Here is a 16767-nt window from a genome sequence, read left to right as displayed (position 1 = left end):
ATCACAGCGGACCAACACACAGACTACCGGCAAACCATGAATACGCCACCCCGTGCTGTTTTACTCTGGTGTGCATTAACACTTGCATCAGCGATGAATGCTGGGGAACACTAGTTAAACCCTGGAATTGTCTACTGTACGTCTTTCTCTCATTACATTTACCTCACGGCTATCGTTTTATTTTCAGTCACAAATAATGAGGGGGTTTTGAGCACTTCAGTGCTTCCATTAGCTGCAGGAAAAAATGCTTTTGCATTGATTTGAGGTTGACGAAACAGTTTGATGCAGCAAAATGGTACTGTATATGATGCATACGTTAAATTATAGGTTGAATGTCTGTATCATTAAGAATTGTCAGAGCTCTTCAAATGGTGAAATGGCTTTTGTGACATTTTAGATGTGACTGTTAGGTCACAGAGTTGAAACCCATTATTTTGTGTTTTTACAGTCAATGTTTGGTCTTTATATATCGATATTTGGTATTTCCTGAAAATTGTTCCTGTGTGCGATTAACCCAAGTAGTCATTTTGGCTAGTTTCAATTCCAGTCCAAATTCTATCCAAAATGGATAAAGCACATTTTGTGTTTTCAGATATTTTTAGCGACTTTGGAGAGTATGTTGCATTATTTAAAAAATTATTTCAGTAAATGAACGTTCGCAAAGACCCGCCCCCTTAGTTACTGTCGCTATGTCCGACAAGCTACACCACTCTCACGCCACACCATGTTCTCACGCAGTGAAAAATACATCGCGGAGCAGAGAGGAGACTGACAACACGCTGACAGACCAGGTTACTTTTCGGTTACTTTTGATATTAAACATGTTAAACAAAGTCTCACCTTTCAAATTTGGTCATTTTTTAAAAGAAATGTAAACAATAAATACCGTTTTTTGGCTTTTTAATGTGTCTGACAGATCGCTGTAGAGCCTCAGTTAAAGCTGCTCATGAACCGATATTCTCTTCCTTCTAGTTCATTTATAGCATCAAATAAACATGAATGAACATGAGAAGGAATGTTGTTTTAACCGCGGAAAGGCGTCAGTACACTCCGCTTCTCAAGTTCAAATCCTCCCATGTTAATCTACTAACTCTCCTGACTGCTTTGTCAGACAAAATGGCGCTTGGCGAAGTATGATTGGTCAGATCACCTGTCAATCAAGCTCCCTGCGAAGGGTCAATTGGTTGTAGTAAAATCAAGCAAACATTCAGTTTAAAATCTTTGCCGTTTTTTGGACCATGGCGACTAGGTTGTAGCTGGCCTGAGATGGATCATGTGTTAACCAACCCGGTCTCACCCCAAAACGTCATATACTGACGGGTCTTGACCATACGTCAACATACGACGAAAAGGGTTCCCCTATAACGTCAATATGAGATGCAGACATAAGCGCACCAGCAGCGCCTCCTAGCGGTACCCTAACGCATACCTAAACCCAACCATACCCGAATCGTCACACATGGACATTATAGGGGTACCCTTTTCGTCGTATGTTGACGTATGGTCAAGACCCGTCAGTATGTGACGTTTTGGGGTGAGACTGTGTTATGTTAACCATCAAGTGTGGAACTGGTTTACCTGGTAGACTATATTCGTCATGGGCTCAGATTAAAAAAAACAGGTCATATACCAGCTTAAGGTAGACATGCGGTTATGAAACGCGGTAGCTTGGTGGTTCTAGACTATTCTAATCAGCTTGATCAAATTTTCTAGCAGCTCAACCACATCTCCACCATCTGGTAGTACAGCTGCTACACTTAATATTTGACCAAATGACAAACAATCATAATGCATCATAAGCCACCTATAAGACAGGTTTTTACAGCAAACTATGGCTATATGTTAATCACGTTTTGCCATTTAAATTGTTTTCTCTCTGAGCCCACATATGGTTTCATAACAAGCATGGCTTCATGAGTATGGACATCACTTATCACATTAGACATCCTGTGGCTGAATAGAAGTGCTCATTTTACCGTGTCAATACTAAAATACCTATAGCCTTGCTAATGAATTGTCAGTGCAATGTTGTTTAGTGAATCTTTAATAAATATAGCATAAAATAAGTGTTCCAGAAATTGTGTGTACATCTTATTTGTTGTACATCATATAAATGTATGCACTCCTATACATATAAGGGTATACGGAAGAATACACAATGTTACATATTTACATTTTCTACAAAGGTTGTATGTATCCATGTTTGAATTAAGCATTGCATTGTGGTGTGTTTTAGGGTTAAAGGAAATGTTCACAAACTTATTGAATAATCTCCTGGCAGAATATTGTATATATATATTGTAAGAGACATTATGCTCTATCTATAATTTGTTCCACTGTTGGACACTGGGTGGAGTGTGGGTTTAATAGGTATATAGGTAGCCAGAGAGCAAGTGAAGTCAGATGTAACAATTGAGTGAAGCAAACCATTTTTGACAAAATGTAGCGACAATGACATTCTTGTCACTTAGAGGTGTTGTAGGATTATTTTTGACCGTGTCAGGATCGAATGTGGACATGCAACTTGGATTACAATGTGTTTTGGCATCGGAACAGTGATAAATAAAGAGGGTAAATGCAGTACTGGACTGGAAGCATCTTGTTTGGATCTCGCGCGTCAAATAATCCTACAACAAGAAGGTCATTGTCACTACATATATGGTTCCGGCTGTATCAGTAGCCAATGAGCTCGCTGATTAACCTTCAAATACTTTGTAAGCATTTGCCTTAGCAGAGCATTTGCCCTCCTCCTTCCCCAGCTCCACCTGTATATCTGCTTGACAAAAAAGACCAAAAATATAATTAACGACACATTGTCATGTTCCTCTAATATTAGTTAAAGGGTTAGTTCACCCAAAAATGAAAATAATGTCATTAATGACTCACCCTCATGTCGTTCCAAGCCCGTAAGACCTCCGTTCATCTTCGGAACACAGTTTAAGATATTTTAGATTATATTTTAGCTTTCTTTCCCTCCATTGAAAATGTATGAACAGTATACTGTCCATGTCCAGAAAGGTAATAAAGACATCATCAAAGTTGTCCATGTGACATCAGTGAGTTAGTTAAAAAATTTTGAAGCATCGAAAATACATTTTTGTCCAAAAATAACAAACTACGACTTTATTCAGCATTGTATTCTCTTCCGGGTCTGTTGTCAATCTGCGTTCACGACTCCGCAGTGACGCTGCTGACGTAAGACGCTGCTGACGTGTTATCTGGTGCGCCTGAGCTTCGTTTACAGTCTGAGGGAGACGCACAATGTAAACAAAACAATCTTCGCAAACATGTCTAAGGATTTCGACACAGAGGAAGACTTGCATTTTTTTGCCCATCCATATTTATTTGAACCCGAATACTACACGGACGAGATAACACGTCAGCAGCGTCTTGCGTCACTGCGGAGTCGTGAACGCAGATTGACAACAGACCCGGAAGAGAATACAATGCTGAATAAAGTCGTAGTTTTTGTTATTTTTGGATAAAAATGTATTTTCGATGCTTCAAAAATTTCTAACTAACCAACTGATGTCACATGGACCACTTTGATGATGTCTTTATTACCTTTCTGGACATGGACAGTATGCCATGCATACATTTTCAATGGAGGGACAGAAAGCTCTTGGACTAAATCTAAAATATCTTAAACTGTGTTCCGAAGATGAACGGAGGTCTTACGGGCTTGGAACGACATGAGGGTGAGTCATTAATGACATTATTTTCATTTTTGGGTGAACTAACCCTTTAATGGTGAAGTCACATGCAAGTAAAAATGATCAGGGAATGTTTTATTATTATTAAATACAATTTTTAAAAATAAAAAAACTGACACACTGATTATTTAGTTATTTTTAATACACAGCTCCCTGAAATTCTTGGTTCTGGTTGGTCAATTGTGACATCCTCTACTAAGATATGTTTGTGTAATGACACTAAAGCTGACCATTGTCCCAGGCTTGTGTGCTAGTGTCATGTCTCTCACGTCACTCTGCATCTCCATATATTTATTTACTAGGCAAGTTGTCATATAATAAGTGGAATAATGTACAGTGAGTTTATTTAGCAATAATGACAGCTGACTATACATTATCCCCACATACCAGTCCATGGCTATTCTCACGCCCTATCTTTATAGTTTTCCTCTGTCTTTCATTCTCTCTGCTGCAACATATTGTGAGCATCAAAACCTCTGCAGCACCCCTCTTTATAAATTCATTCAATCGCTCCATCTTCCCTCCTCTGTCCAGAGAGCCGTTCAGTTTTGTATTTTACAGTCTCACAGACTACATTTCGGTGAAAAACAACAGGGTGTTTTGAGGTCACAGAGTCTGATGAGGACGGCATGGCAGTGTTTCATATTGACCCGAGCTGATTACCCCACAGGGCAAGAGACGGAGACATGAGAAAAAACGAAGCGGGATGTATGCAGAGCTGTGTGAGCAGCATCTCCAATCAGGCAGCTTAGGAAGAGGATGGAATGGGAAGGGTGGGGGAAGGAAAACGGAGAGAGAGAGAGAGAGGGAAAGGGTGTGTGTATTTGAGAGGAGGGGGGGGGGGGGATTTCTCTGTGGGAGAGAGAAAGTGGCAGAGAAAGCACACAGAAGGAGGGGAGGGGTGTATGTGTGTGTTCACTGGAGTGTGTGTGTGTGTAGTGCTGCAGTAACGAGTGGAGAGGGGGAATGACTGCAGTTTCTCGGGCTGATGGAAGAGCACGAGCAGGAGACATCCACGCGCCGCTGAAACGTTAACCCTTAAGTGCCTCCCTGGTGTATGGCCCAGACGCTCATTGAGGATTAGGACCGAGGAGATCACTGCAGTCAGGTGTGTGGTTTATCAATGTGTTTTATTCTCAGAGATGCTGCAAAATGGGATAATCCGGATACGGGAAGGTGGGCTGCGCTGTGCTGGATTCTGGAAAGATTGTCCAGGGCACTAGATGGTTATGACATAATCGTGCAGCGGAGAGGGAAGCCCGTTCGAGAGTGGCCTCGCTGAATACTCGAGTACTGCAGTGTGATTCATACATATGTTAGTCTTGGGTAACTCTTCTAAAGCATCTTTAATAGGTTGAGTCTGGAGAAAAGTGGTGTCTAAAGTGATCCCTAGTGACGCTTTAAGATGTTTGATTGGAAGGGCTGCAATGGTCCCGAGCTTGGAGTGTTTGTCCCAGTCGGCGCGTCTCCATCAGCTTTTATCGGTTAGTTTAGTTGAACTTGTGTTGCACACTGATCTCGGGTCAGCTTTCTGTCACACCTCACAAAGGCTGGAGTCACAGACCCCTCACGGGAAGCTGGTCGCGGAACAGTGCGCAAGGGCAAAGTCAGCCGAGAGCTGTCGGCTGGTGGGTGTTTACTCCGTCCGTCAATGGGAGCTGGTCTCTTTCCTGGAGAGTTTCCAAAGGTCAGTCCCGCTGACAGCTGCCGCGTTTCCCCGGAGGGGCAATGGGAACGACACCCTCCTCTCCACCACCGAACAGCGGCAAGACAATATGCTGCGCCTCGTTGGTACAGCTGCCGTAAGAGCGGATCACAGGGAGAGACCACAGACAATGGTGTGCATTAAAAGAGCTCTGCGGTACAGCTAAGCGAGGCTGGAAACAGAATACATGCTGCTTGCATTCGTTTCAATGCACTTTTCAATCTTGTGTTCTGCAAAATCACTTTAGAAAAAACTTATTATTCTCAAACATAAAAATGCTCTTCATATATTTCAATTTTTTATTCATTTTTTTATCAAATGCTCTCAGATTGAACTGGTTTTACATTTCCTGTCACATTGGTTGCTGTATATTGTGTTTCTGCTTAACGCTTGAGTTGGTGGTTATATTGGATGCTAGAAGTGTCAGTTTGACACAGTGGAATGAAAAGGGAACTTCCTTGGATGCTCGGCAGCTCTCTCTCTCGCTTTCTTTTTTTCTCTCTCTCTCTCTCTACATTATTCCACGCTCTCTCTCGTTTTTCTCGCTCTCTTGGGATTCTCCTGCAGAGGACTGGGGATCACAAGGAAGGGACATTCTCAAGGACAAATGCTGTGTCATCAAGGCTTCAGACCTTGAGCTCGAGTACAGTACAGTGTTGCATTGAGCTTAGATATATAAGGGAAATTTGAAGATATGTTGAATGTATTTGTGCTTTATTCAATTCAATTCAATTCAAGTTTATTTGTATAGCGCTTTTCACAATACACATTGTTTCAAAGCAGCTTTACAGAAAATGCATTTCAAAAATATACACACAAAATACAGTTAGTTAATCATGAAATTTAGGGCATAACATATCGCCGGCGTTGGGTCGTCTCTTCACAGGCGTCGAGTCGTCTCATCACAGGCGTTGGGGCATCTGAAGTCTCCATGAGAGGCTGGATACATAACTGGAGCTGACGAACTCTATTTGAGTTATCTCGGGACAGGCGTCCCGAGATAACAACAAAAAAGGCAGATGGGAAATAATTAGCGTAGCTGCTGTTCATAATATGAATGCATTTGATCTGATTTAACTGTAGTATAAAAGGTATGAGATGCATCATGTGAATGCTTGGCTAAAGAGATGCGTCTTTAATCTAGTTTTAAACTGGGAGAGCGAGTCTGAGCCTCGGACAATATCAGGAAGGCTATTCCAGAGTTTAGGAGCTAGATGTGAAAACGCCCTCCCTCCTTTAGTGGACTTAGTTATCCTAGGTACGACCAGAAGCCTCGAATTTAGCGATCTTAAAGAGCGCGATGGAATATATGGCGATAGAAGATCTCTTAAATACACAGGAGCTAAACCATTTAGGGCTTTATATGTCAGTAACAATACTTTGTAATTGATACGGAACTTAATAGGTAACCAGTGTAGAGATGATAAAATTGGTGTTATATGATCATATTTTCTTGACTTAGTAAGAACTCTAGCAGCTGCATTTTGGACTAACTGTAGCTTGTTTACGGAGGATGCAGGACAACCAGCTAATAAAGCATTACAGTAATCTAGTCTCGAGGTCATGAATGCATGAACTAACTTTTCTGCATCAGAAACTGATAGCATATTACGTAGCTTAGCAATGTTTCTAAGGTGGAAAAAGGCTGTTCTTGTGACATTTGAAATATGATTTTCAAAAGACAAGTTGCGGTCTAGTATAACACCCAGATCTTTTACTGTAGAGGATAAAGTAGCAGGACGTCCATCTAGATTAAGGTTGTATTGTAAGAGGTTTTGTGGGCAGTTTTTTGGACCAATCAGTAATACCTCCGTTTTATCTGAATTTAATAGAAGAAAATTACACGTCATCCAATATTTTATATCTTTAACACACTCTGTCATTTTAGATAATTTAGTGTTATCATCTGGTCTAGATGAAATATATAATTGAGTGTCATCGGCATAACAGTGGAAACTTATTCCATGTTTTCTTATAATATTACCAAGTGGCAGCATATAAATTGAGAATAGCAGGGGGCCTAATACAGATCCCTGCGGCACTCCATAATTTACTGACGTTATCTTTGATTTTTCCCCATTTAAATGGACAAAATGGTAACGGTCTGATAGGTACGATCTAAACCAGCTTAATGCCTGTCCCTGAACACCAGTGTAATTTTGAAGTCGATCTAAGAGTATTTTATGATCTATAGTGTCAAACGCAGCACTAAGATCGAGTAAAACTAGTATTGAGATACAGCCTTGGTCAGAAGCTAAAAGTAAATCATTTGTAATTTTAACCAGCGCAGTTTCTGTGCTATGATGTGGCCTGAATCCAGACTGAAACTTTTCATAGATATCGTTTTCTTGCAAGAAAGAGCACAATTGAGCGGACACAACTTTTTCTAGTATTTTAGACATAAATGGAAGATTTGAAATGGGTCTGTAATTTGCTAGGTTATTTGGATCTAATTGTGGTTTTTTAATAAGAGGTTTTATAACTGCCAGCTTGAATGTTTTTGGAACATGTCCTAAAGATAGAGACGAGTTAATAATATTGAGAAGAGGCTCTTCCACTACAGGTAACACTTCTTTCAGTAGTTTAGTGGGTATTGGATCTAATAAACATGTTGTTGGTTTAGATGCAGTGATAAGTTTATTTAGCTCTTCCTGTCCTATAGTTGTAAAGCTCTGTAGTTGTTCTTGAGGGGCAATAATTGAGGCTGAATCATAAGACGCTGTCAAAGATTGTACATTTACAATTGTGTTTCTGATGCTTTCTATTTTCTCAGTGAAGAAATTCATGAAATCATTACTATTAAAATGTAACGGAATATTTTGTTCAGGTGATGTCTGTTTATTTGTTAATCTAGCCACAGTGTTAAATAAAAACCTTGGATTGTTTTTGTTATTTTCTATTAGTTTGCGGAGATGCTCAGCCCTGGCTGCTTTTAGAGCCTTTTTATAACGTGACATACTGTCTTTCCACGCGATTCTAAAGACCTCTAAATTAGTTTGTTTCCATTTGCGCTCTAAGTTACGAGTTTCTCTCTTGATAACATGCGTAGCACTGTTGTACCATGGTGCTTTAGTTTTCTCTCTAACCTTTTTTAATCTAATTGGTGCAACAGCTTCTAATGTACTAGAGAAAATGATGCTCATACTGCTAGTCATTTCCTCTAGCTCATCTGTTAGTTTGGGTTCACTGAGGAGCGGAGATAGATCAGGTAAGCTATTCAAGAATCTATCTATAGTAGTTGGAAGGATTGTTCTGCCTGGTCGATAACGTGGCGCAACATGACACATTTCAGCCGTACGTAGTATGCAAGTTACCATGTAATGATCAGTGACATCATCACTTTGCGGTATAATATGTATATCGGTTGGATCGGTTCCATATGATATAATTAAATCTAGAGTATGATTAAGACGATGAGTGGGACCACTAACGTTTTGCTTGACCCCAAAGGAGTTTAATAAATCTGTAAACGCAGCTCCTAACGCATCATTTGTGTTATCAACGTGTATGTTGAAATCTCCAACAATTATTGCCTTATCGACATTGACTAATAGATCTGAGAGAAAATCTGCAAACTCTTTTAGGAAATCAGCGTAAGGCCCTGGCGGTCTATATACGGTAGCCAAGGCTAGAGATAATAAGGATTTCTTTCTTACATCTAGGAGCGTAACATTTAGAACAAGTACTTCAAACGAATTAAACCTGTGGCCTGTTTTCTGAGTAACATTAAGAATATCTCTATAGATTGTTGCAACACCGCCGCCACGACCAATCAGACGGGGCTCATGCTTATAACAGTATCCTGGTGGAGTGGACTCATTAAGACCGAAATAATCATTTGGTTTAAGCCAGGTTTCAGTAAGGCAGAGTACATCGAAGCTATTATCAGTGACCATTTCATTTACAATAACCGCCTTAGGTGTAAGCGATCTAATGTTTAGAAGACCTAGCTTTAGAAATTGTTTTTGTTCACTAATATTGAGATTTTCTGGTTTAATCACAATTAGATTTTTCTTAGATCCTACAGTAGATTTATTGTTTGGCCTCACTAAACGAGGAATAGACACAGTTTCTATATAGTGTTCTACACTGGTACTTATATCAATTAATTTGGGACAGCAAAGAATGTGATTTGGACTTTGACTTACTAGTCATATGGTGTGTAACGTCTTGGAGATGTTGTCCGACAGAACAGCCGCTCCGATTCTGCTGGGGTGCAGGCCATCAGCACGGTAGAGCCTAGGTCGCTCCCAAAACAGATTCCAATTATTTACAAAGAGCAGTCTCTGTTCATTACACCATGACATTAACCATTCATTTAGTGCAAACAATCTACTGAACCTTTCTTGTCCTTGTCGGTACGTGGGAAGCGGTCCAGACACGACGATCTTTGCTTCAGGCGATGTTCTGCGTACCGTCTCGATCAGGCTCCTGTAGTCCCTCTTCAGAACCTCCGTCTGCCGCAGCCTGATGTCGTTCACCCCCGCGTGCAGCACGACAGCTCCGACGCGCTCGTCACCGTTCAGGATCTCGGGGACCTGCGCAGCGACATCGAGAACACGAGCACCAGGAAAGCAGTGAGTGCGCACCATACCTTTACCTGAGGTAGCGCGGACATGCCGGACCATGGAACTGCCGATGATCACAGCGTCGTCGCGTTCCGTCTCACGAAGAGGGGAGAAGCGGTTCCGGGTGGAGATCTCGAAGACCGGGAGGGGCGGAGAGGTCCTTGCTCTGGTCCTGGCTCGTGTCTTCCGCTGTGGCATCATCCAGGGTCCATGGTGCTGTGTCGGTGCCGGGGTGAATGAGGGCAGGGATGCTCGGGTCCTGTGCAGAGAAATACACGGAGTAGAGGAGGCCGGAGTCGAAAAGTTACTAACCACTGACTTGTGAGCATCGGCGCGTGATGCTTCAAGCGCTGATCGTCGGTCTCGCAGCTCGGCCTGCCTCCCCAGCAGATCACGGATCTGCTTCTCCACGGACTCCAGCTCCAACCGCACCGAATGCAGCTCAAACGTGTCCTCACCTGCACTCAGAGGTAGACACACATACGATGTATTCGCCATTATGACAGATGAACAATAAATTAGCAGTGATGCTACCAATATCACTACTAATTTAGGACTGAAATCATGGATAGAACCCGTATCCTTCCAGTGATTCGAGTGTAAATAAGACGGTCGATAGGCGAGACCACGCGTGCAAATGTTAGCGGGCTAACTTAACGTTAGAGATAGTAACGGAAGTTCGGAAAGTTGGAAATAACCAGCGATATCAAAGCAATCCGATTGTTTTTTTTATAGAGAGTAGTATCGGAGATATGTTCACACGCTCACAAACTAACAGTTAAGCGATTCGAAACACAAACTCCAAATACAACCAAAGCGGTTCGGACACAAACTTCAAACACAAACAAGCGATTCGAAGGACAAGCACAAACACAAACTTCAAACACAAACAAGCGATTCGAGGCACAAGCACAAACACAAACTTCAAACACAAACAAGCGATTCGAGGCACAAGCACAAACACAAACTTCAAACACAAACAAGCGATTCGAGGCACAATCACAAACACAAACTTCAAACACAACAAGCGATTCGAGGCACAAGCACAAACACAAACTTCAAACACAACAAGCGATTCGAAGCACAAGCACAAACACAAACTTCAAACACAAACAAGCGATTCGAGGCACAAGCACAAACACAAACTTCAAACACAACAAGCGATTCGAAGCACAAGCACAAACACAAACTTCAAACACAACAAGCGATTCGAAGCACAAACACAAACTCCAACACAAACAGAGCGATTTCAGTGATTCGAGTGTAAATAAGACGGTCGATAGGCGAGGCCACGCGTGCAATGCTAGCGGGCTATCGTTAGAGATAGTAACGGAAGTTCGGAAAGTTGGATATAACTAGCGATATCAAAGCAATCCGATTGTTTTTTATAGAGAGTAGTATCGGAGATATGTTCACACGCTGGAAAAATAGAAAATGCTCGTTCCTAAATGAGTGTAAAGAACAAAATCAACGATTTATGAATCAAGTCGACGGAGCTTCAAATACAAACACAGCGCTCACTGTCTGATCACTCAGGTTTCAGGCATTGAAGCGGTTGGGTTGTTTTTGCTCCTTTCCAGGGTGCTTGTGCTAAGTGTGTATGTTCATATGCGTTTGATACATGAAATGTGAAAGATTAGCCATCATATAAGACATCTGCATGTTCAATGACCAGTTACTGGTAATTACTGATGCTACAGAGGAACATGAGAACATCCCAAAATTCCTTAGAAACAATACAATAGAATCAAATGAGATAAACGTTAGTGTTCAGTTGGAGCTATACATTTAATGTGGATACATCATCTCGGATAATTTTGTCTTTCTATTTAAGTTTACACTGATATTTTAGAGTTCTGAATATTGTTGAGATCTGAAACTGCCAGAGGAGACACATCCATTGTCTCTAATGTTTGTTTTACTTACAGTATCTTGGAAGTTCGGAAATTAAATGTCCAATGAGTAGCTATAAAATGTTAATGCACTATAGTCATAACATAGCATTGTGCAAGGAACTCTAATTAATCAATAATCTTGCCCTGTAATCATTAATAATTTGTGTGAAATAAATAACATTTTGCTGTTATACTGTCAGTAAAACACTGATTTCAACTGGAAACTGCAGTGAATTGTGTATAGATACGTTTTTGGAGTTGTACATGAGGAATGTTTATCCAATGATTTTTCAATGATGATACAGATAGTATGTCAAGTAAACGTTTCCCTTCATCTATATTTTATGGTTTCTGTCAGCGGATCGGTAACTAATGTATTAAAAATAACTAGTATCTTCATTTTAAAAAATGAAAACAGTAACTTTCCAGTATGCAGCTGACCAATAATGAATCTGATCTGAGAGAAACCATAAAACAGCTAGTGTCATTTATCATCATGGACACTTGTGGTCTGGTCTCGCATAACAGTTTTGCGTTATGATGAATTACACTCGATAAGACACAAGTGATGGTCAGTACTACAATGGATCATAGCTTTTAATGGCAGGAGAACATTATTTAAAAGTTGCCCCGTGGGATTGTGTTAGAGAGGTCAATTCAGACAGCAAAAAAGGACAAAATCACGGCAGGATTGTGCTAGAGAGGTCAATTCGGACAGAAAAAAAGGACAAAATCTCTGTGGAATACCCCTCTCTTCTTCTTTATGGGGAGAAATGCCTCTTTCGGGATATTGCTCATTCATTTGCGTACCATCACTGCCGTGTCCTTATTTCCAGTGTTCTGTCTCAAACTCTATCAAGAAACTAGTGTTCTTACAAAGTTATCATACTTGCTCTCATTTGCTCAAACCCTGTGATTCTTGTTTGTAGATTTAAAAAAAAAAAGATTTTTAGCAGAATGTCAAGGCTGCTTATTGCCCTTACATTGTGAAGCTGCGTTTTTGAAGACTGCGCATGTGCGAACGTGCTCTACTATGTAAGAACGAGCCAAATATTGAGTCTGGTAATAAAGCAAAATAACTGAGAAAAATTAGAAATGGTCTTCAGATGCCATGTCTGTAACTTATATGACAAAATCTAGCGTTAATTCGATCTCAAACAGATTAATTGAAATAAGTTATTAGTCCACCACGTGCGAGACGTCATAAACCAACGTGGTTGAACGATACTTTGCGACATAAGGTTTCGGGAAACAGTCGTGACTAGCTAGTTGATTTCTCCAACGATGCATCGTACTATGGTAGTTAAGCAGTGAGCTATATAATTGTTCGGGAAACGCACCCCTGGTTGGTTCACCCAAAAGTATAAATTCTGACATTGTCTAATTAGCTTCATAACATTCAAATGAGAGATTTTATAGTATCTTGCTGCATACATAGTCAATTGGGTCCAAAAGTGTAAAGCTAGAAGTTGAACATAAAGAAGATATGAAAGTAGTTCACTGGTTTAATCAAAGTATTCTGAGGTAATACGATCACTTTATGACAAGTCATATGACACACAAGAACCAATGAGCTTAACAATGTTGTAACCCATTGACTTAAATTGTACGGACAAAAACGGCTGAAAGATTCTACGGTAACACTTTACAATCTCATTTGAAGAAAAGTAATTTGAAGTCAATCATGTTAATAATCTAAGTCAGAATTTACTTTTTACACGTTTGGCAAACCAGCTATCCAAAGCATTTTTATGAACACACATTTTCTTGGAATAGAATTTCCTGTTCCATTGGTAACACCATACTCTAATTCAGAGGTGGACAAAGTAGGCTACACAACTTCCTTACTTGAGTGAAAGTACAGATACTACTGGTCAAATATTACTCCGTTACAAGTAAAAGTTGAGAAGTAGGCCTACTCGTTTTTAAAAGTACTCAAGTATCAAAAGTAAATGTCAATGCATTGTTTTATTATTGTTGCATTGTTGTATGTACTATGTACAGTACCTTATGCCTCTGAATCTATGCCTGCCTACTTACCCTCATATCAATTTCAAATTTATTTCTAGAACACTATTATGGATATGGACCTTTCCATTGGTAACATACTCGAATTAGTCTACCACCAAACCAGCACTAACCATACTAATTCAGCATCAGCTCAGGTAGTCTTAGCTCATACCCAGAAGTTGTACCTCAGATGTGTCCATATCTGCATCAGTGACATCCATCCACGAGTAGAGGAAGCCAGTGTGAAACTAGCTTATTTGGCTAATGTGCATCTCTGAAAAGAGGGTGTGGTTGTGCGCCTGTTCGTCACGGTGCAGTGAAGCCGTATTGCCCTCCGTAAAAACAGCTGCTTAATTGAAGAGCCATAGCGGTGACAATAAACTGAAACATTCAATTCGTAATTAATGAGGAACAGCAGCTTTATCTTGAGGATAAAGCACTGAGGCTAAAACAAGCCCATGAAACTTGTTAAAGGAGTCCACCCTGAGCTATATTAGGGGGGTGGTTTGTGAAAATGTTTGTTGTACAACAGTGTTTCAAATTAGTTAGAGTATAAGTCATACGCTGATTTGAAATTAGTGTGTGTGACATTTCAGTCGTAATCTGATTTAGTATATGTGATGTGAGCAGTCGTTTTATAGTCTTTGAATAGTTTCCACCCTCGCATTTGTTTGTGCGTCCAGCTTCGGCCCAAGGGCCACGGAAAAACTCATTAAATGGCAAACAGAGCGGTCTGGAGCCGCTGGGATGTGCGGGGAACACTCATTTTCATCTCACTGAGCTCAATCAGATGGCGTTCCAGCGGAAATGTTCAACCATCAGTAATGAAATGCCTAAGGACAAGATCTGTTTTTAATATGGGCGTACGTTTGAGGATAAATGGTAGGAACATCCCTTAACCTACCAGAATAAAATACTAAAAGTATTTTATGTCAGTTTTTTTTTTTTACTTAAATTGATATTTACGCATGAAAAATACATTTGGCAGAATGCACAGATACTGTAATTTTGAATGGCCAAAAGACGGATTGCAAGAACATTCGGTAACGCTTTAGATTACAGCCCGGAAAGTACTGTGTAATTAAAGCGATTTAACAGTGTACCTTTCTGTAATTATAGTGTACCTATAAAGTACTTATGTGTAAATATAAGGGAACAACAGGGTATTAAGGGGTAACAACCAGGAGAATAAAAAAAATAATATTTATACTGTATTTATAAGTATTATAGAACTAAGGGGTCCTTATTCTACTATTATGATACAACAATCACATTTGGGACCAATTTAGCAAGAACATACACTGTGTACCTTTTTGTAATAATGGTGTACCAATACTATAGGCTTTAAAAAAATTACAGGGTACATATCTATGCATTTATACAGTCATTTTTTTTAACAAAAGTGCACTGAAAAGTAAAACAATTGCAACTTTTGCTTAAATATTGGTGAAAGATACTCTGTTTCATGTAGTGGTGCTTGTTACCCTCTTGTTCCATGTAGTTACAGGGTAAGTACAATAAAAATACATACACAATCTAATATCACTGACTCGGAAACCTTGATAGTAGAATAAGTACCCCTTAGTTCTATAATACTTACAGAATAAATATTTTTTTAATTATCCTGGTTGTTAGCCCTTCCCCAAACTTGACATATTGTTCCCTTATACTTGCATGCAAGTACTTAGGTACTCTATAATTACAGAAAGTTATGCTGTAAATTCGTCTTAATTACGGTCCTAAAGCTACATTCAGACTGGCCTTGAATTCCTTAAAATTACAGAGAGCCGCCTGTGTGAATGCAAGCTAGGAATTTGATCCTGGTATCAGACCCTTGTAACGATTCCGGAACGCATACATGTGAGATTGGAGTCGGAGTCGATGTCGTATGGATTCTTCACAAGTCTTGACATCGTAATTTCACTTTGGACCGTCCAAGAAAGTTACATTTTTTCCAGAATCTCAAAGAGGCTTCCACAGACTTTAAATGCCACTTTTATTTGTATATTCAACGCTGTAATCTGCCACAATAATATAATGTTATTAAATTACCATAGTCGACTATCTCAACAAATTTGATTTATGTGGCTAGTTGTGATTAATTCAATTAAATAATTGGCATATCATGCAATTAATTCAATTAAAGTTTGTAATCATTTGACAGTCCTAATTAAAACTCTTACTAAACACTGATCAGCAGTAACAGGAAAAAAGTAAAGATGAAAACATGCTGCATAGTTGGCCTTGCTGGAGAACAAGGAGTTTTCAGCCAGTGCATGTCCTCGTGTCCGAGTGTGTGGTGTCCTGACTGTCTCGTACGTGTTCACTGTCTCAGACGGTTTGTTTTTTACAGCGAGACTTCCTGTTCCTGCATCCTCTGGCATTATGTGGTGAGCTGTAGGATCTTGATGGTAAGCTCCTCTGTGCCATTGGGACTACAGTTTAGATTCTTCTCATTCTTCTTGCGTTTGACAGTAATGGAATGCAGAATGGTTATAATTTCCATTAATTCTTTGTCACTTTGTGTTTCGGCTGATAGTCGGTCTGTGTTCAGCTTTCTGTTTCTGTCGTATTTGCTTGCTGTCATTGCTATTTGTGACTGTGCTGCTGAGGTACAGAAATATCTGCAGTCACAGCTACATTGAAAAGAAAAACAATCAGTTTTGTAATCAGTGTCTTTGTCTTGTTCTCTTGGAAAAAAATATCTAAGCATCCTTAAGACGAGATACATTTATTTTTAAATAAAAATGTGTACGATATTAAGACCTATGTACATAGTTTAATCCTTTTTTTAACAATAAATTTATTTATTTTTTACGGGTAAGACAAATGAAGATTTATTCTCTGAAAATTAGATTTATTGCATTTAAACACTC

At 39.8% G+C, this 16767-nt stretch overlaps 2 protein-coding genes across 8 annotated transcripts in view; one reads left to right on the top strand and one right to left on the bottom strand.

Annotated features, from left to right (window-relative positions):
* syt2a (synaptotagmin IIa) overlaps nucleotides 1-16767 on the top strand; it is a 107478-nt gene that overhangs the window by 38381 nt on the left and 52330 nt on the right. For 3 of the 6 annotated variants that reach the window (XM_079587458.1, XM_079587459.1, XM_079587456.1), the window contains exon 1: nucleotides 4598-4821. The exons of 2 other annotated variants lie outside the window; for them this stretch is intronic. The gene's annotated coding sequence lies outside the window, so the exon portion shown is untranslated. Of the gene's footprint in view, nucleotides 1-4597; nucleotides 4822-16162; nucleotides 16303-16767 lie in introns of those variants that run through there. One more of the 6 variants, XM_079587461.1, reaches the window with a different exon arrangement.
* The window catches only part of LOC306985331 (uncharacterized protein), a 250378-nt gene continuing 239751 nt past the window's right edge, over nucleotides 6141-16767 (bottom strand). The window contains exons 2-3 of one of the 2 annotated variants that reach the window (XM_079587468.1): nucleotides 9567-11175; nucleotides 6141-6385 (exon numbers count right to left, since the gene is read on the bottom strand). In XM_079587468.1, coding sequence (XP_079443594.1) covers nucleotides 9570-10484 — 915 coding nt within the window. In that variant the 5' untranslated portion in view covers nucleotides 10485-11175 and the 3' untranslated portion in view covers nucleotides 6141-6385; nucleotides 9567-9569. Of the gene's footprint in view, nucleotides 11176-16767 lie in introns of both variants that reach the window. The other variant, XM_079587467.1, reaches the window with a different exon arrangement.

Source organism: Phoxinus phoxinus, assembly GCF_949152265.1.
Source record: "Phoxinus phoxinus genome assembly, chromosome: 18".
NCBI lineage: Eukaryota > Metazoa > Chordata > Actinopteri > Cypriniformes > Leuciscidae > Phoxinus > Phoxinus phoxinus.
Note: the sequence above shows the minus strand (reverse complement) of the source record. Positions and strands in the feature narration are given on the sequence as shown.